The sequence below is a fragment of the Bufo gargarizans genome, chromosome 3 (assembly GCF_014858855.1).
Source record: "Bufo gargarizans isolate SCDJY-AF-19 chromosome 3, ASM1485885v1, whole genome shotgun sequence".
NCBI lineage: Eukaryota > Metazoa > Chordata > Amphibia > Anura > Bufonidae > Bufo > Bufo gargarizans.
In genome coordinates this window covers 619242625-619264482 of record NC_058082.1, presented here as the reverse complement: position 1 = coordinate 619264482, position 21858 = coordinate 619242625, and the positions used below count along the sequence as shown (strand labels likewise).

The following is a 21858-nucleotide window of genomic DNA, read 5'->3' as shown; positions in this document are numbered from 1 at the left end:
TGCCCGTGCATTGCGGACCACAATTTGCGGTCCGCAGCACGAGCATGGCCGGCACACATTTGTGTGCATGTGGCCTAAGGGCTCGTTAACACGAAAGTTTTTTGCTTTCCATTTACGGGACGTTTTTTGCGTTCCGTATACGGAACCATTCATTTCAATGGGTCCGCAAAAAAAGCGGAATGTACTCCGTATGCTTCCGTTTCCGTGTTTCCGTTCCGTTGAAAGATAGAATATGTCCTATTATTGCCCGGAACACATACGGAAATGCATCCATATGTCTTCCGTATCCGTTCAGTTTTTGCGGAACCATGTATTGAAAATTTTATGCCCAGCCCAATTTTTTTTTATGCATTCCATTTCCGTATTTCCGTTCCGCAACATTTTGAGTCAGGTCCTATTATTGTCCGCAAGTCAAGTTCAGTGGCTCCATTCAAGCCAATGGGTCCGTATAAAAAAACGGAATGCATACGGAACACATGTCATCCGTTTTTGGCGGATCTATGCTGTAGAAATGCGATGCCCAGCCCATTTTGCACATGTGTTTGAAATGATTGCAAAGTTCCTGTTTTTGCGGAAAAACGGAACGGAAACAGAATGGATACAAAAAACGGAACAACGGATCAGTGAAAAAACGGACCGCAAAACCATACGGTCATGTGAACAAGCCCTAAGGCCTCTTTCACACGGGCGTCATGTTTTTTGCCCGGATAAGAGGCGGGTGCGTTGCGGGAAAATGCGCGATTTTTCTGCGCGAGTGCAAAACATTGTCATGCGTTTTGCACTCGCGTGAGAAAAATCGCGCATGTTTGGTACCCAGACCCGAACTTCTTCACAGAAGTTCGGGCTTGGGATTGATGTTCTGAAGATTGTATTATTTTCCCTTATAACATGGTTATAAGGGAAAATAATAGCATTCTGACTACAGAATGCTTTGTATAATAGTGCTGGAAGGGTTAAAAATAATAAAAAAGTTAACTCACCTTCTCCTCTTGTTCGCGCAGATGCCACTCTGTTCTTTAGCTGTGGACTGAATGACCTGAGGTGACGTCAGATCACATGCTCCAATCACATGCTCCAATCACATGGTCCATCACCATGGTGATGGAGCATGTGATCTGACGTCATCAAAGGTCCTTTAGCCCACAGATAAAGAACAGACCGGCATCTGCGCTAACAAGAGGAGAAGGTGAGTTAACTTTTTTATTATTTTTAACCCTTCCAGCACTATTATACAAAGCATTCTGTATTCAGAATGCTATTATTTTCCCTTATAACCATGTTATAAGGGAAAATAATACAGTGAATAGACTGTCACCTAGAACCCATGCGTGAAAATCGCACCGCATCCGCACTTGCTTGCGGATGCATGCGATTTTCACGCAACCCCATTCATTTCTATAGGGCCTGCGTTACGTGAAAAACGCACAAAGAGGAGCATGCTGCGATTTTCACGCAACGCACAAGTGATGCGTGAAAATCACCGCTCGTGTGCACAGTCTCATAGAAATGAATGGGTCAGGATTCAGTGCGGGTGCAATGCGTTCACCGCACGCATCGCACCCGCACGGAAATCTCGCCCGTGTGAACATGCCCTAAGGGTGCTGGCACGCAGTGCAGTTCTGACATGCAGTTTTCAATTTAGCCAGTTTAGCAGCCTCATTAAACCCTGGTGTTCTGCATTTTAGGAAGGGTTTTATTCATTTCAGCTAGCTACAATAAAAAAACTGCACCCTGAGTGCATGTCAGAACTGCACTGTGTGCCAGCACCCCCAACATGACACGGCTAGGGATAGTATGTTCTGTTGCACTATCTAACATGGCCACTAGATGGCAGTCACAGGATTGACTTTCATCGGCGGTAGAAAATTATGCTCATGTATACTAAAATGTGTCGTCGTGTCTTCATTCTCTACATGTCCTCCTCACTGCTGTCACGTTTCTTTCAGCTAAATGCCATTTTTATTTTACATAAATGTGACCCTGTATTGCATAATTTCATAACAGAACATCTGGGTCAATCGCTTGCAATTAAATGGAAATCGCTGCCTATGCCCTGCTCGCTGGCATGTAATTTCAGTGTAGCGTATAATTAATACTCACTTCTTGGGGAGGGACTGCGAATGACACAGTTCTCAAATCGAGCCGACAGAAGTCATCGGTGCACGGAAGAATCCAGAAAATCCCTAGGGAAAAGGGAGAGAACAATAAATGAGTTTAGGGCCAGTATTGAGATATTGTGGATTCCAATGTACAGCTCTGACAGTTTAAAAGTTCTGCAACATGAGGGGTGTGTATACTTATGCAATGAATGTTTTTACCTTAAACCACTTGTTACTTATGCCTCATAGCCTGCCACTCCTGTCATGCGCACCGGCTCATGTTGGTCCAGCTTCCAGTCCCTTGCTGGTCATGTACGCCGCTGCAGCCAATGGTGGGTTTCAGCAGGGACATGTCTCCAAAGCGAACATCACCGCTGAAGCCAGTCACTGGATGCAGCAGCGCAGGTGACAATGTCCATACCAGGGTGGAAGAAAACAAGCCGGTAACTGAAGATAGTCAAGCGGAAGCCAGCCCGCAGGATCGGAGAGCGAGGAGCAGGTAAGTATAAATCTGTCAATAGCTGATGCAGGCTACAGAGCATATGATAACACTCCCTGCCCTACCTGAAGCCCACATTTCACAGTTATTTAAAAAAATATATATTTTTGGGAGAATCCCTGCACAATGCCATGGTTCGTAGAACTACAGTATCTTAGCTTTTTTATATTTTTTATTGTGATCACAACAAAGCCATTGGGGGTGATTTACTAACAGTTTTACGCCTTTTTATGGTGTAAAGTTGTCGCTTGGCCCTTTTGCGACTTATAAACACCCAGGCTGGGGCCAGGACTTCGGCCCAGGCAAGTTTACTAACTTTATGCCTGGCAAAATGTGTAAAAGTTGACAAAAAAAAACTATGCGCAGACTACCAAGGATACGCCTAATTTATGGCGGGGTGTGCGCCTTCAGGAAGCATACCGCTGTAAATGGCAGTTAAAAGACCAAAATACCTTATGGTCAAAATAACCCCCAATATGTATGGGCTCTTCTGAAAACGACATGATCACCTGTATAAGGGTATATTTACTGGTGCCCTTTTTAGGCGTTTTTTTTTTCCTGTTTCTCATGTGATTTTCATAGTTGAAAACCACAACACTGCTATGAAAGTTCCGTGAGGCTAGGGCTACACGACGACATTTGTCGCAGTAAAGTTGCGCGACATATTTTATAATGCTATATAACGCTAGTCTATGATGTCGGATGGATTTTTGTGCGACTGTCGTGTCGCAGGATGTCGCAGTGCGACACCATAGACTAGCATTCTAAAATATGTTACATTACTGAGACATGAATGTTGCACGACACATGTCGCCGTCTAGCCCTAGTCTAAGGAAGCCTTCACACGTGGTTGAAAATATGCAGGCATGTATTTTTACAATTATGCAGATCTGCGTGTAAAATTTGGTGTAGTTTTTTATGTGCAGATTTATTTGTGAATTTTGATGCCGATTTCTGCGCGGATCACATCCCCCATTGGAATGGAGACATTTTGTTTCAGAAAAGCCGCAACACATCACTGTCTACACTGCCGAATATTGTTCTGCACTGGAACACACTTTTCAATCTCATAAAATATGCTGGGCATTTTCTAGTGGATTTTTCCACCACGGTTAAAGGCATCTTAATGGTGAGGCCACAGATAACAGCCGTTTAGGGTTTAACCACAGCAAAAAAAACATGGTAAGAAAACAATACTGCATTGTGTGGACTCTAAAAACACACTCATTGAAAAAAATATATATACTGCACCACAAAGGAGTTGTTGCAATGAAGCTTTCTATGTGTAAATGTAATGATGATACATGGAAGTGATTACAATATTAGAGCGAAAGGATAGGTTTATTAGGGAAAACTGTACAATGGAAGAAGTCTCTAGGACCCTGTTGGGCCGCCTCTAGTCTGGATACAAGATGAGATACGGTCTCTAGCCTGGATACAAGATGAGATACGGCCTCTAGTCTGGATACAAGATGAGATACGGCCTCTAGTCTGGATACAAGATGAGATACAGCCTCTAGCCTGGATACAAGATGAGATACAGCCTCTAGCCTGGATACAAGATGAGATACTGTCACAACCAGACAGCTGAGAAGCTCTGACAGAGGCCTTTCAGAAACTCCTCCTTGAGTTTCTGTGTTGTGGTATTCAGTTCCTCATCTCGTTAGCCTCTCTCAGCTGCCATGTGTTGGACTAATTGCTTCCCTTTAAATTCCTCCCCAGAATGCTTTTCTGGGCGGCTTATACTTCTTCCTGGAGTGTGTGTGCATGCTGACCTTGTTCTCCTGTCTGGTACTAAGTTAAGTGTTGAACATTTATCTGTTATTTTCTGTTTGCTGGATCCCAGGTGACCCTGACTCCCTCCGTACCTTGTGTAGGGAGCCGGTGGTCGTGTCCCCTCACTATTGTAGGGTGCTCAGGGGTTATATAGTCAAGGTACGTGGATATGCAAACTTCCACCATTCGGATCTTTGCATAGGCTGAGCAGCCAGGGAAAGTGCCAGGTCTTCTGCAGGGGTCTCCCCTTGGTTCCTTAGCTTTTGGATCCAGCGAGTCATTTATGCATGTTGCTTTGCCTTGTTTCCTGTACACCGTCCGTGACATTATAAGCCGCCATAACCGTCTCAAGCATGGATCCGGTTTCACTTTTGGCTGAACGCCTTCAGGGTCTTTCATTGGAGGTAGCTGATCTCCGCAGGACTTTTTCTCAGCTTCAAGTGACCGGTTCAGCTGGCGTTCATGGAGTTTGTTCTGAGCCTAAGATCTCGCTCCCGGATACGTTTTCCGGGGGTAGTGAGAATTTTGTGCGTTTTAGAGAGGCTTGCAAACTCCATTTTCGCCTTCTTCCCCATTCCTCTGGTGATGAGGAACGGAGGGTGGGGATCATTATATCGCTGCTCAGGGGTAACGCTCAGTCCTAGGCCTTTTCGCTGCCGGAGGGGGCACGGTCCCTCCGTTCAGTGGATGAATTATTTTTAGCCCTGGGTCAGATATATGATGATCCGGATCGTATTGCTCTGGCGGAGTCTAGACTACGTCTCTTATGCCAGGGTAAACAATCCGCAGAGATATACTGCTCAGAATTTCGGAGATGGGCAGCTGATACTGGTTGGAATGATGCTGCACTCCGAAGTCAATTTTGCCATGGTCTTTCAGAGGGATTGAAAGATGCATTTGCCTTTCATGAGAGGCCTATTTCTTTGGACTCTGCTATGTCTCAGGCCGTTCGTATTGACAGGCGTCTTAAAGAGAGAGGAGAGATATCTCCTTCCTGTCATACTCGGTCCCAGGACTGTGCAGCGGTCCCATTCTGTGCGCAGGGGTCTCAATCGCTGCCAGCCCCTTCTGAGCAGGAGCCCATGCAGCTGGGGTTGATTGCTTCTGACAATAGAAGATTCAGCCCGCATGGGAGGGTTTGTTTTTGTTGTGGAGGTATTAATCATTTGGCAAATATTTGTCCCTCTAGGAGATTCAGGCAGTTCTCTGGGAATAATAAAGAAACAAAGAGGAAAAAATCTTTTAAAAATGTTCCGTCTGTTACTATTGGCAGGGTTGAGGCGGAAATTGAAGGTTTTCCGTTTGCTTGTAGTTCCCGTTTTGTCCTGCCTGCTAGGGTGGCGCTAGAGAGCAAGAGCATTTTTTGTGAGATTTTTGTGGATAGTGGAGCAGCTGTCAATCTCATTGATAGTCAATTCGCAATAGCTCATGGTTTCCAGGTGTGCACTTTGGGAAAGGATATTCCGGTTTTTGCGATTGATTCCGCTCCACTTTCTCAGAAATTATTAAAGGGCATAGTTCACAATATCCGTTTAATTGTGAGTGATGCTCATGTTGAGGATGTGTCATGTTTCGTCCTTAGCGGTTTGCCTACCCCTCTAGTGTTGGGGCTACCCTGGCTCACTAAACATAACCCCACCATTGATTGGCAAGCGAGGCAAATAAATGGTTGGAGTGACTTTTGCAGAGAGAATTGCCTCATGACATCTGTTTCTGAGGTTGCTACTAAGACTGTACCATCTTTTCTCTCTGAATTTTCGGATGTCTTCTCTGAGAGTGGAGTTCAGGATTTGCCCGCGCACAGGGAGTACGATTGCCCTATTAATCTCATCCCAGACGCCAAACTGCCTAAATCTCGTTTATACAATCTTTCCCAACCTGAGAGGATCGCTATGCGTGCTTATACCTCTGAGAGTCTGAGAAAAGGACACATACGACCCTCGAAGTCACCTGTTGCCGCTGGTTTTTTCTTTGTTAGGAAAAAAGATGGTTCTTTAAGACCTTGTCTGGATTTCAGGGAGCTGAACAGTATCACAATTCGTGACCCTTATCCGCTTCCTCTGATCCCGGACCTGTTTAACCAGGTTGTTGGGGCTAAAGTCTTTTCCAAATTAGATCTAAGAGGGGCATACAACCTGGTCAGGGTCAGAGAAGGGGACGAATGGAAGACGGCCTTCAATACCCCTGAGGGCCATTTTGAAAATTTGGTTATGCCTTTTGGTTTGATGAATGCCCCAGCCGTTTTTCAGCATTTCGTGAACAGCATTTTTTATCATTTGATGGGAAAATTTGTATTGGTGTATTTGGATGACATTTTGATTTTTTTCTCCCGATTTCAAAACTCATAAGGAACATTTACGTCAGGTCTTGCTCATCCTGCGGGAGAATAAATTATATGCGAAACTGGAAAAATGTGTGTTTGCGGTTCCAGAAATTCAATTTCTGGGGTTTCTTCTCTCCGCTTCTGGTTTTCGCATGGACCCCGAGAAGGTCCGCGCTGTGCTTGAGTGGGAGCTTCCTGAGAATCAGAAGGCGCTGATGCGTTTTTTGGGCTTTGCCAATTATTACAGGAAGTTCATTTTGAATTATTCTTCTATTGGTAAACCACTCACTGATATGACCAGAAAGGGGGTAGATTTTTCTTCTTGGTCAGTAGAGGCGCGTAAGGCTTTTTTTAATATCAAGGAGAGTTTTGCTTCCGCTCCCATCTTGGTGCAACCTGATGTTTCTTTACCCTTCATAGTTGAGGTTGATGCTTCTGAGGTGGGTGTGGGGGCGGTCTTGTCTCAGGGTTCCTCTCCTGCCAATTGGCGACCGTGTGCCTTTTTCTCAAGAAAACTCTCCTTCGCAGAGAGAAATTACGATGTGGGAGATAGGGAATTGTTGGCCATCAAGTTGGCTTTTGAGGAATGGCGCCATTGGCTAGAGGGAGCCAGACACCCTATTACCGTATTTACTGACCATACAAATCTGGCCTACTTGGAGTCAGCCAAGCGTCTGAACCCGAGACAGGCCAGATGGTCTTTGTTCTTTTCTAGGTTTAATTTTGTTGTCACGTTCCGCCCTGGAGTTAAGAATGTGAAGGCGGATGCCCTGTCACGTTGTTTTCCGGGAGGCGGGAATTTTAAAGACCCGGGTCCCATTTTGGCTAAAGGTGTGGTGGTCTCTGCTCTTTTTCCTGAATTGGAGGCAGAGGTGCAGGCAGCTCAGTCAGAGGCTCCTGATCTTTGTCCTCCTGGGAGGTTGTTTGTGCCTCTCGCTTTAAGACACAAGATTTTTAAAGAACACCACGATACGGTCCTTGCTGGGCACCCGGGGGTAAGAGCCACACTGGATCTCATCGCTCAGAGATTCTGGTGGCCTGTGCTTCGTAAGTCGGTTGAGGGTTTTGTGGCAGCCTGCGAGACTTGCGCTCGTGCCAAAGTCCCTCATTCACGGCCATCAGGTCCTCTCCTTCCCTTACCCATTCCTTCCCGTCCTTGGACACATCTGTCCATGGACTTCATAACGGACCTGCCTCGTTCCTCGGGGAAGACTGTGATTCTGGTGGTGGTGGACCGTTTTAGCAAAATGGTGCATTTCATCCCTTTTCCTGGTTTGCCCAATGCTAAGACGCTGGCGCAGGCATTTATTGATCACATTGTCAAATTGCACGGTATTCCTTCAGACATAGTCTCTGATAGGGGCACGCAGTTTGTTTCCAGATTCTGGAAGGCTTTCTGTTCTCGCTTGGGGGTTCGGTTGTCATTCTCTTCTGCTTTCCACCCGCAGTCGAATGGCCAGACAGAGCGCGTCAATCAGAATCTGGAGACATATCTGCGCTGTTTTGTGGCGGAGAATCAGGAGGATTGGTGTTCTTTTTTGTCCCTTGCTGAGTTTGCTTTAAATAACCGTCGTCAGGAGTCCTCTGATAAGTCACCATTTTTTGGTGCATATGGGTTTCATCCGCAGTTTGGGACTTTCTCGGGAGAGGGGTCTTCTGGTTTACCTGATGAGGACAGATTCTCCTCGTCTTTGTCATCTATTTGGCAAAAGATTCAGGATAATCTAAAGAGCATGAGTGAGAGATATAAGCGTGTGGCAGATAAGAGACGTGTGCTTGGTCCGGACCTGAATGTTGGTGATCTGGTGTGGTTGTCTACCAAGAATATCAAATTGAAGGTTCCCTCCTGGAAGTTGGGTCCTAGGTTTATTGGGCCTTACAAAATCCTGTCTGTCATCAATCCTGTTGCATACCGTCTTGATCTTCCTCAGACTTGGAAGATCCATAATGTTTTTCATAAGTCCTTATTGAAACCTTATGTTCAACCCATTGTACCCTCGCCTTTGCCTCCTCCTCCGATTATGGTTGATGGGAATCTTGAATTTCAGGTCTCTAGGATTGTGGATTCTCGTCTTGTCCGCGGTTCTCTTCAGTACCTTGTTCATTGGGAGGGGTATGGTCCTGAGGAGAGGATGTGGGTCCCAGTGACGGACATTAAGGCCTCTCGTCTCATCAGGGCTTTCCATAGGTCCCATCCTGAGAAGGTGGGTTCTGAGTGTCCGGAGTCCACTCGTAGAGGGAGGGGTACTGTCACAACCAGACAGCTGAGAAGCTCTGACAGAGGCCTTTCAGAAACTCCTCCTTGAGTTTTTGTTGTGGTATTCAGTTCCTCATCTCGTTAGCCTCTCTCAGCTGTCATGTGTTGGACTAATTGCTTCCCTTTAAATTCCTCCCCAGAATGCTTTTCTGGGCGGCTTATACTTCTTCCTGGAGTGTGTGTGCATGCTGACCTTGTTCTCCTGTCTGGTACTAAGTTAAGTGTTGAACATTTATCTGTTATTTTCTGTTTGCTGGCTCCCAGGTGACCCTGACTCCCTCCGTACCTTGTGTAGGGAGCCGGTGGTCGTGTCCCCTCACTATTGTAGGGTGCTCAGGGGTTATATAGTCAAGGTACGTGGATATGCAAACTTCCACCATTCGGATCTTTGCATAGGCTGAGCAGCCAGGGAAAGTGCCAGGTCTTCTGCAGGGGTCTCCCCTTGGTTCCTTAGCTTTTGGATCCAGCGAGTCATTTATGCATGTTGCTTTGCCTTGTTTCCTGTACACCGTCCGTGACAGATACTGCCTCTAGTCTGGATACAAGATGAGATACTGCCTCTAGTCTGGATACAAGATGAGATACAGCCTCTAGTCTGGATACAAGATGAGATACAGCCTCTAGTCTGGATACAAGATGAGATACAGCCTCTAGTCTGGATACAAGATGAAATACAGCCTCTAGTCTGGATACAAGATGAAATACAGCCTCTAGTCTGGATACAAGATGAAATACAGCCTCTAGTCTGGATACAAGATGAAATACAGCCTCTAGCCTGGATACAAGATGAGATACGGCCTCTAGCCTGGATACAAGATGAGATACGGCCTCTAGCCTGGATACAAGATGAGATACGGCCTCTAGCCTGGATACAAGATGAGATACGGCCTCTAGCCTGGATACAAGATGAGATACGGCCTCTAGCCTGGATACAAGATGAGATACGGCCTTTAGCCTGGATACAAGATGAGATACGGTCTCTAGCCTGGATACAAGATGAGATACGGCCTCTAGCTTGGATACAAGATGAGATACGGCCTCTAGCCTGGATACAAGATGAGATACGGCCTCTAGCCTGGATACAAGATGAGATACTGCCTCTAGTCTGGATACAAGATGAGATACGGTCTCTAGCCTGGATACAAGATGAGATACGGCCTCTAGCCTGGATACAAGATGAGATACGGCCTCTAGCCTGGATACAAGATGAGATACGGTCTCTAGCCTGGATACAAGATGAGATACGGCCTCGCGCCTGGATACAAGATGAGATACGGCCTCTAGCTTAGATAGAAGATGAGATATAGTTGGGCATGGAAGCATACAGGTTCTGTATGATAAGCAGCAGCACATTTGCACAGAGATGTCACAGCTGGACCTATAGATCCTGCAAACTCATAGGTTGCTGAAGCTAGCATCCCAGCAGGTCCCCCCATAAATTACTGATTAGTTATAAATCTGGTGATCGGGCAGCCAAGGAGGTGTTACAATCTGGTGGCGATATGGGAAACCCTTGCTGCGTGTGGGTGAGCATTATCCTGCTGAAAAATACCAGTTGGAAGCCCTGCCATGAAAGGAATACACGTGGCCTCAGGATGTCCTGCACTTATCGCTGAGCTGTTAGTGTCCCTCGTATCACTACTAGGGGTGACTGACTGTCTTATGTGATGGCTCCCATATCATCATACCAGTAGTTGGGGCAGTGTGTGGCTCCAGAGCAAAAGCAGAATAGGAACGCTCACCATCAGGCATCCATACTCAAACCTGACCGTCCAGGGTTCCCAAACAGAACCTGGATTCTTCATACATACAGTTCCAGTGCGTAGCAACTGAAGGCAGCGGTGGCTGGCTGTCAATGGCAGGACACGTAATGGGTGCCATGATACCAAATAAGTGCCTAGACAACAAAACTGTGGGAGCTGTTCGTGCTTGTTGGCAGATCCAACAATCCACTCTACAGGTGGTCTGTCTGGCCCATCTGGAGCCTGTTCACAGTGTGTCCATGCCCTCACATAACCACTGATCCCAACACCTCCTAATAGCTAGATCAGAAAGGCTTGGATGGTGGGCAATTAGTTGAAACGAGCATCACTTCTCTCTCAGTCCAATGACGCACCCCAGCTCAAAGTGTATCAACTGATCAAAATGTCTTCCAGTGTGTCACAGAGATATATCTAGCAGTCAATGATCTCTCGCCAAAAGGTACACTACCCAAAAGAATATTTTTCTCACGCAGCTGGGGAAACTATTTACACCCTCTTGTGGCAAGACCCAGTGTCTAACCACACCTGTAATCATTTACATATGCGCCTGAGACAAAACTACATGGCGGGTTTTGCAGCAATCTGTAATTTCTATCGGGGTGCGTTCTTTATCTCAGTGAGTGTATATATCATCCTAAGGCCTCTTTCACACAACCGTATGGCTTTTTCAGAGTTTTGCGGTTATTTTTTTACGGATCGGTTGTTCCGTTTTTTTTTTTTGTTTCCGTTTTGTTTCCGTTTTGTTTTCCATTACATTTTTCCGTATGGCATATACAGTATACAGTAATTACATAGAAAAAATTGGGCTGGGCATAAAATTTCCAATAGATAGTTCCGCAAAAACTGAACGGATACAGAAGACATACGGATGCATTTCCGTATGTGTTCAGTTTTTTTTTGCGGACCCATTGACTTGAATGTATCCACGGAATGTGATTTTCGGGCAATAATAGGACATGTTCTATCTTTCAACTAAACGGAAAAATGGAAATACGGAAACAGAATGCATACGGAGTACATTCCGTTTTTTTTTTTTGGCGTAACCATTGAAATGAATGGTTCCGTATACAACAAAAAAACAGCCCGTAAACGGGAAAAAAAACGGTTGTGTGAAAGAGGCCTTAGAGTACAGCGCTGGACTTTGTTGTGCAAATGCTGCAGATTTGCCACAGATCTTATGTTTTGCATTGCAAAGGGTGAAATCCCAGCTTAAACCGACATGATGCACCGCAGGTCAACTTAGGATTTCATTGTGGATTTCTCAGAAAATCTCATCCACTTTGCTGCTACTGTAAACACTGTGGATATCTGCTTCTGAACATACCCAGGGTTTACTCCACCCTAGATCCCTACTGGAAGTAAACCGAACTGACAGCAATACTCACTATTAGGGCTTGTTCACACGACCGTGGCGTTTTTTGCGGTCCGAAAAATTGCGGATTCGCAAAAAACTGATGCCGCCCGTGTGCCTTCCACAATTTGCGGAACGGAACAGGAGGCCCATTATAGAAATGCCTATTCTTGTCCGCAAAACGGACAAGAATAGGACAGGAACACAGCAACGGATGCGGACAGCACACAGAGTGCTGTTTGCATCTTTTGCGGACCCATTGAAATAAATGGTTCCGTATGTGGAACGCAAAATACGTTTGTGTGAACGAGCCCTTAGGCCTCATGCAAACGACCACGCCATTTTTTGCAAAAAACAAAGCCGCCTGTGTGCCTTCCGCAATTTGCGGAATGGAACGGGCGGCTCATTGTAGAAATGCCTATTCTTGTCCGCAAAACGGACAAGAATAGGACATGCTATATATTTTTTGCGGGGCCTCAGAACGGAGCAACGGATGCGGACAGCACACGGAGTGCTGTCCGCATCTTTTGCGGCCCAATTAAAAACGGTTGTGTGCATGAGGCCTTATGCTAAGTTTATGGGGGAGATTTACCATTAAAAGGGTTGTCCGCTTTTTTATACATATGACCTATCCTGAGGATAGGTCAACAATATCAGATCGGCAGGGATCCGACTCCTAGCACCCCTCCCGAACAGCTGTTTGAAGACAACGCAGCGCTCATACAAGCACTGCCGTCTCTTCTCTGTTCCCCTGCTCGCCGTCTCAGCAGTGAGCAGCTGTCCCCATTCCCTTCAATGGGATGGCTCCTTTCTATTCAAGTGAATAGGAGGGAGCCTCCTCCAAATCCAGCTTTAAAATAAAAAGATTACATATCATTATTATAAAATTACTTTATTAAAGGCACGGCTTGTCCCCTGTTTTCTTTTATAGGAATTTAGCAAACTTTAGAAATTTTTATGACATGAGTTATGTTTTATCAGTCTAAGGCCCACAGTCATTGAAAACTTTTGGCATGTTCTAGCGGAAACAGAAAATTGATATTTGACTACAGTATTACTACAGTAAATGTTATCACTAATGAGCCATTTATGTTAAGTCGGAAATTGGAAAAATAGAGGAGATGTCTTAAGTTACTAATTCCACACAGGGGTGGATTTGGCATTTCTGAGGCCCCAAGCAAGTTATGGGGACCCCTGTTGCACTGCTAACATCACCTCTAAGCTCTGCCCTACTCACCTGTTAAGTCCCAGTCCCCTTAGCAGTACGGCTGGCGCAGTCCTGCTATTGCTCTACAGCTAGAAAGGGCCCCTGTGCCCGGATGCACCGGTGGTATGTCCAACCATTTGTGGCCAGCATACTGTAGAGCTCCCTGAGGGGCATTTTCTTGGTTTGTGTGGAGGTAAAGTCTACCACTGGTTCCTGCTCTGGTCATCTTAAGCCACTTAGGATATCATGAATGAAAAGGAAAGGAAAGGAAGGACACATCTGTTGGAATGTATATGCCTGATGTACATGGAATAGGACAAATTCCACCTAGGCAGATTGTGTGCATATTGGGGCAAATTTATTACACCCTACTCTCCAGAATTCTGGCTTCAAAAAGTCGCAAAAAGGGTTTAGCATTTTTTTTTAGCTTATTTGCACACACAAATTGTGAATTTTTGCATTTTTACACCACTAATTCCAGTTTTGAAAAGTGGGTGGGAAGGTGGATGTGGTTATCTATATAATTTAGTTTCACTTAATATAGATCACTACGACTTTTTTTTTTAAGAGTTGCAAATAAATTTGCAAAGTCACTTTAGTAGGGGGAGTGGTGGAAAAAAAAACTGGAGAAGGATTTCTAGAAGTGTGAGGTTTAAAGATGGTCCAAATTGAAAAAACAACATTCAAGACTTGGTGCAAGGTACACCAACGCAGACTTAAGCAAAAACTGACTTCAAATATTTCCTTTGTGATAAATTCCTCCCGTTATCTCTATTCGGGCTGTAGTCTGTGTCCATCACATCACCACAAACCCTTACAAGCAAAATATACCCCCTGTGAACTGTCCTACACCGACCACACAACAGTACTTGGTCTGCGTATACTGTACATGGGTGGATTAGACTTCATAAATTATAACAGTTCCATAAATACAGCCCTTGTAATATAATCTGAGTATACAGTATATGCTTAAATTACTGAGCGGAGTGAGAAGAGGATCGCATTACAGTTAATTACCAGTCGGATCTCATGAGAATATCATGTTAACTACTGATGACACCTGAGAGACGTCTCAATCCAGGAGGCCTATCTGTTATGGATTATAGGACGGTGGAATTGTCCGCCATAAAATCCATAAAGTCCGTGTTAGCCTGCGGGGATGAAATACCTGCGTTCCGTTCTTCTGCAGAATACTAATTCCACGGAGGAACAGAACACAAATAATGTCTTGTTGCGGATTTCATGTCGCCGAATGTCTCCATTCATTTCAATGGACATGTAATCCACAAAGAAATCCGCAGCATTATTCACAAAGACAATACCCACCCTGATCCGTTACAGAAAAATTGGCAAGAAAATGTGCAGCATAAACTGAAACTTTGTAAGACTCGCACCTGCGGATTTTGGTGCGGAAAATTCCGACATGTGTGAGGGCACTCTCAAGCATTTATTTCTCATTAGGTCAGGATCTCAAGAGCAGGGCTTTAGGAGTGGAGCCCACTCAGAGATAAAGTATAATGGAAAGATTTGCAATCGCTGTCGGCTGAACATTCACTCTCCCGACTCCCTCATACTCATACATGCTTGGTTCGGCTGAGCGTGTATATGTCTTAAATGGGAAGAGAGGAGAAAACCACCGCCAGACATCTTTGCTGGTGGATATTTCCTGGAAGAACAAAAGAATTAGGTTAAAAAGTTCAGTCCATCCGTTCCTTCTCTCCCTCAACATGTCAGTGGAAAGTTAGGACCTTTCCATTAGATTGATGGAAATGACAGAATCGGTGGACAATACACTAATGTGTATGGGGACCTTAAAGAAGTTTTCCAGGATTCTGGTCTTTGGTATATGGTTCCCTAGCTTGATATGCCTGTCACTCTGTTTTGGTGTCTTGGCTCAATTCAGCAATCTTCTGGTCCCTGGTACGGATTAGGTTATGTGCACTGCTGCAGCCAATGACTGGCCTCAGCAGTGGCATGCTGTTTGGGGACACGTCACTGCTGAGGCCTGCACATGGCCACGTCCAGACCCCAGGTAGAGGTAAAGAAACCGGATCTAGGAAACAGAGCCAGGGCACCGGAAGGAAGCGGCAGGAATCAGACGAGTATGATTTATTTATTAGGTACCAAACACTACAGGGAAAAAAAAAAAATGGCCAGAATCCTGGAACACCCCATAAACTAGGTGTAGATCCTGCAGGAAGGAAACCATCTAAAGGGAAGATTTAGGGCTCCACTACAACACTTATGGTAAAATTGTGGCAGCATCAGGGGCGGATTGGCCATAGACCCTACAGGGAATTTTCCCGGTTGGCTAATGCCCCAGGGGGCCACTCAAGCCCTCCTCTCTGCCACTGACCAAATACATAATGAGATCTCAACATTAATGCTGTGAGAATCAGGTACGCACATGCCCTCCTAAACTCATCTGCTGTGGTCCGCTCGTTACCTCCTAAGCCCCCTGCTCCATAGACAACTGGAGAAGGAGGACAGAAGATGGTAGCTACTGAGGGCCAGCTTTTGGGGCAGTATATTGTGCTACACTGTGGTATATGGTTCTGCTGGGATGGTATTTTGCACAATGGTATTGTTGACCTCGCCTACTTGTGTTGCCCAGCCTTCTGTTAATTTGGACCTTCCTACAAAATAGGCCAGCTTTTAGTTTTTTTTTTTTCTAGTGCCACTTTAAAGGGAACATGTCACTAGTTTTATGGTGTCCTGACTAAGGGCAACATAAATAAGTGACTGATTCTCTTAGCAAAATGCTGGGTCACTTTCTTTAATTGACCCAGTCAATCTGCCAACATCTTGTATTGAAAAGCTCCAGCTGATAATGATGAATCCTGAATATTCATGAGCTCCTGACTCTCCCCGCCCACCTGCTGCTGTATGACAGTTATTTTCCATATGAATCAGCAGCAGGTGGGCAGGGGAGTGGCTATAGCTGTTAATTAAATAAACGCTGGACTCAATGACATCACGCTGGACTCAAATCAGCTCATTAGCATGCGGCATCTTTGTGTGTATATTATGAGGTAACTATCTGTCACACCATTAAGTGAATACATCTAAGGTACTTTTTAGTAGTTAATGATTGTATATAATTAGATTATATCCACATGACCGGTTCTCTTTAAGTTCCCAGTCAGCCCCTTGGCAGTGTCATAACTAAGGTGTATTTCTGTATAAGTAAGAAATTGGAAGCCACTTCATACAAATCAGATTGGGTTATTGGCGATGGTCACAAGGTTTCTTGCAATGATTTTCTCACATGGAAGTTGCCCAAAAGTTGCAATAATATCACAATTTTATTGTGAATTGTGTGCTATCGTGGGAAACCCCTTGGCACCCTGGAGCTCTGGCCATACACTTCTCTTTATGCACCAACTCATGTTTTAATCCAAAAAACCATCATGTAAACCTGGTCTTGTTCCCAAGAATGTCATTTTAATATATTTATTAGGTCATCAGTATCTGATCGGTGGTGGTCTGATACCTGGGCCCCCCGCAATGGCACCAGTGTGAGTGCTGCGGCCTTCTCTCAGCTCAACAAGCACAGCGCTGTACATTGTATAGTGGCTGCAGGGCTTCTATGGGGCCGAGCTGCCCCTAGGCTATGTTAGCGATAAACGTGTCGCCACTAGGCCTAATGTAAGATGCAAGAAGGCCGTGGCATCACAGGAGCGTTGGTGCCTTCTCAAACAGCTGATTGTCGGCCCCCGCCAATCAGATACTGGTGACCTATCCAGAGGATAGGTCACCAGAGTAAAAAAGTTGGATTTACTAATGTGCCTGTGCCAAAAATCTATCATAAAAAGTGGTGCAAATTGGTTTCTACACGTGTTTCCTGTCATTCTTGACAAGGGGTGAAGCTTCATAGGAAAGGGGCAAGATACACCACTTTGTACTAAAATTGTCCCACGGTTCTGGCTTAAAATTATATCTCAAAGTAAGCCAACCAATAGCTGGTATAGAGTCCTTCTTTCCTGAATATGGACAGTGTCTGAGGAAGGCCTGCGTGCCGAAACGTAACACATCAATATTGCCGTATGTTGTAAAATAAAAAATTATACTATGAAGATTAAGACCTACAAGCTGTAGTTGTATTTATTATTAAAAACGGGGTTGGAACCCTGCTTAGAGCTGACACGCGGAGTGCGACAAAGATTTCTGGTAATCAATGTGAGTCCTTTCAGGTTTGGTTCACACACTGCTGATTCACACAATGCACTTTTTATGTGATTTGTTTTAGTGAAAACAATTTATTTTTTCCTGAACGTCCACTTCCAATACTACCACGTGGTTCTGTACAAAATCCGAAGCACAGAAAAGCAGTGTATGAGCTCTTGGCAGTCTTTGCGCACACTGGCCCCTGCTACAATCATGTGCACGGGCCCTTAGGTTGCATTCACACAGTGCAGTTTTGTACCTTTTGGCTGTATTTCCCTGACTGGGAAAGCATTAGAGAAGACACTGTGCAAGCTATTGCTGCTTCCACCATGTCTGCCTCCTTTTAAACCAGGACGACCCCTGTCCCGTGTGGCATTACATAGACAGCTGGCGTGAAATAATACATCTCCATCACTGGGGGATAAAGGAGCCAGATCCATGGTGATCGGCCGTGTGCCATTCCAGCTTCTGTTTCAAGCAGGAGATGCCTTCATGAACAATTACGTCAGGCTGCCTTCGCACGCTGCGGATTTTGCTGCAGAAATTTCCACGACTGAAAATGCAGAAATCCGAGCGCTACCCCATTCATATGAATGGAACTGATTTTCAGTCGCAGAAATTCCTGCAAAAAAAACCACAGCGTGTGAAGGTGTCCTTGGCTTTGTCTACACGGCAATCCAGGCGGCAACACTTGTCGTGCAACCAGGTAGCAACGCAGCCAGAACTGCAAAAAATCCAACAATGGGGGTCGCTCTGTGACCCCATTCAGTGCTACACAGTTTACCCACTGAATTCACATATCTCCGGTCATGGCTCCTCTGTGCAGCTACATACCGGGTCCTTTAGCTCCAGATCTTACCCGTCCTAACCGGAAGATGACAGCTCGCTCGTATTCCTGAACAATCTGGGAACAGAGAAAGGTTTAGAACATGTTAAAGGAGAACAACAAGAATAATATACAAATGCGAAAATCATGGGCGAAGCAGCTGCCATGGGGCCACCAAGCAATGGCATCCACCGGGAGTTGCAGTTAGTGATGGGTTTTGGTGATAGTAAATTAAACACTGATCAATGGATTCCATGGACAAGACATCATTACTTTACTGTCATATCCCCTTGTGCATACTGTGACATCACTATGTGTATTATCCCTGCACTGTGACATCACTATGTGTATTATCCCTGCACTGTGACATCATTATGTGTATTATTCCTGCACTGTGACATCACTATGTGTATTATTCCTGCACTGTGACATCACTATGTGTATTATCCCTGCACTGTGACATCACTATGTGTATTATCCCTGCACTGTGACATCATTATGTGTATTATTCCTGCACTGTGACATCACTATGTGTATTATCCCTGCACTGTGACATCACTATGTGTATTATCCCTGCACTGTGACATCACTATGTGTATTATCTCTACACTGTGACATCATTATGTGTATTATTCCTGCACTGTGACATCACTATGTGTATTATCCCTGCACTGTGACATCACTATGTGTATTATCCCTGCACTGTGACATCACTATGTGTATTATCCCTGCACTGTGACATCATTATGTGTATTATTCCTGCACTGTGACATCACTATGTGTATTATCCCTGCACTGTGACATCACTATGTGTATTATTCCTGCACTGTGACATCACTATGTGTATTATCCCTGCACTGTGACATCACTATGTGTATTATTCCTGCACTGTGACATCACTATGTGTATTATTCCTGCACTGTGACATCACTATGTGTATTATTCCTGCACTGTGACATCACTATGTGTATTATTCCTGCACTGTGACATCACTATGTGTATTATCTCTACACTGTGACATCATTATGTGTATTATTCCTGCACTGTGACATCACTATGTGTATTATCCCTGCACTGTGACATCACTATGTGTATTATCTCTACACTGTGACATCATTATGTGTATTATTCCTGCACTGTGACATCACTATGTGTATTATCCCTGCACTGTGACATCACTATGTGTATTATCCCTGCACTGTGACATCACTATGTGTATTATTCCTGCACTGTGACATCACTATGTGTATTATCCCTGCACTGTGACATCACTATGTGTATTATCCCTGCACTGTGACATCACTATGTGTATTATTCCTGCACTGTGACATCACTATGTGTATTATCCCTGCACTGTGACATCACTATGTGTATTATCCCTGCACTGTGACATCACTATGTGTATTATTCCTGCACTGTGACATCACTATGTGTATTATCCCTGCACTGTGACATCACTATGTGTATTATCTCTACACTGTGACATCATTATGTGTATTATCCCTGCACTGTGACATCACTATGTGTATTATCCCTGCACTGTGACATCACTATGTGTATTATCCCTGCACTGTGACATCACTATGTGTATTATCCCTGCACTGTGACATCACTATGTGTATTATTCCTGCACTGTGACATCACTATGTGTATTATCCCTGCACTGTGACATCACTATGTGTATTATCCCTGCACTGTGACATCACTATGTGTATTATTCCTGCACTGTGACATCACTATGTGTATTATCCCTGCACTGTGACATCACTATGTGTATTATCCCTGCACTGTGACATCACTATGTGTATTATTCCTGCACTGTGACATCACTATGTGTATTATCCCTGCACTGTGACATCACTATGTGTATTATCTCTAGCACTGTGACATCACTATGTGTATTATCCTGCACTGTGACATCACTATGTGTATTATCCCTGCACTGTGACATCACTATGTGTATTATCCCTGCACTGTGACATCACTATGTGTATTATTCCCTGCACTGTGACATCACTATGTGTATTATCCCTGCACTGTGACATCACTATGTGTATTATCCCTGCACTGTGACATCACTATGTGTATTATTCCTGCACTGTGACATCACTATGTGTATTATCCCTGCACTGTGACATCACTATGTGTATTATTCCTGCACAGTGACATCACTATGTGTATTATTCCTGCACTGTGACATCACTATGTGTATTATTCCTGCACTGTGACATCACTATGTGTATTATCCCTGCACTGTGACATCACTATGTGTATTATCCCTGCACTGTGACATCACTATGTGTATTATTCCTGCACTGTGACATCACTATGTGTATTATCCCTGCACTGTGACATCACTATGTGTATTATCCCTGCACTGTGACATCACTATGTGTATTATTCCTGCACTGTGACATCACTGTGTATTATCCCTGCACTGTGACATCACTATGTGTATTATTCCTGCACTGTGACATCACTATGTGTATTATCCCTGCACTGTGACATCACTATGTGTATTATCCCTGCACTGTGACATCACTATGTGTATTATTCCTGCACTGTGACATCACTGTGTATTATCCCTGCACTGTGACATCACTATGTGTATTATTCCTGCACTGTGACATCACTATGTGTATTATTCCTGCACTGTGACATCACTATGTGTATTATCCCTGCACTGTGACATCACTATGTGTATTATCCCTGCACTGTGACATCACTATGTGTATTATTCCTGCACAGTGACATCACTATGTGTATTATCCCTGCACTGTGACATCACTATGTGTATTATCCCTGCACTGTGACATCACTATGTGTATTATCCCTGTACTGTGACATCACTATGTGTATTATCCCTGCACTGTGACATCACTATGTGCATTATCCCTGCATTGTGACACCAATATGTGCATTATTCCTGCATTGTGACACCACTATGTGTATTATTACTGCATTGTGACATCACTATGTGTATTATTCCTGCATTGTGACATCACTATGTGTATTATCCCTGCATTGTGACATCACTATGTGTATTATTCCTGCATTGTGACATCACTATGTGTATTATTCCTGCATTGTGACATCACTATGTGTATTATCCCTGCACTGTGACATCATTATGTGTATTATCCCTGCATTGTGACATCACTATGTGTATTATTCCTGCATTGTGACATCACTATGTGTATTATTCCTGCATTGTGACATCACTATGTGTATTATCCCTGCACTGTGACATCATTATGTGTATTATCCCTGCATTGTGACATCACTATGTGTATTATTCCTGCATTGTGACATCACTATGTGTATTATCTCTACACTGTGACATCATTATGTGTATTATTCCTGCACTGTGACATACCTATAACTATATGTATTATCCCTGTGCTGTGACATCACTATGTGTATTATCTCTACACTGTGACATCACTATAACTATATGTATTACCCCTGTACTGTGACACCACTATGTGTATTATTCCTGCAGTGTGACATCATTATGCCTATTTCCCCTGTGCTGTGACATCATGTGTATTATTCCTGTACTGTGACATCATTATGTGTGATATCCCTGC

General features: G+C 44.4%; 1 protein-coding gene across 1 annotated transcript in view; it reads right to left on the bottom strand.

Moving 5' to 3' along the window:
• LOC122930873 (stomatin-like) overlaps positions 1–21858 on the bottom strand; it is a 71659-nt gene that overhangs the window by 15755 nt on the left and 34046 nt on the right. Inside the window, exons 4-5 of the mRNA XM_044284543.1 lie at positions 18277–18346; positions 2101–2183 (exon numbers count right to left, since the gene is read on the bottom strand). Coding sequence (XP_044140478.1) covers positions 2101–2183; positions 18277–18346 — 153 coding nt within the window. The remainder of the gene's footprint in view (positions 1–2100; positions 2184–18276; positions 18347–21858) is intronic.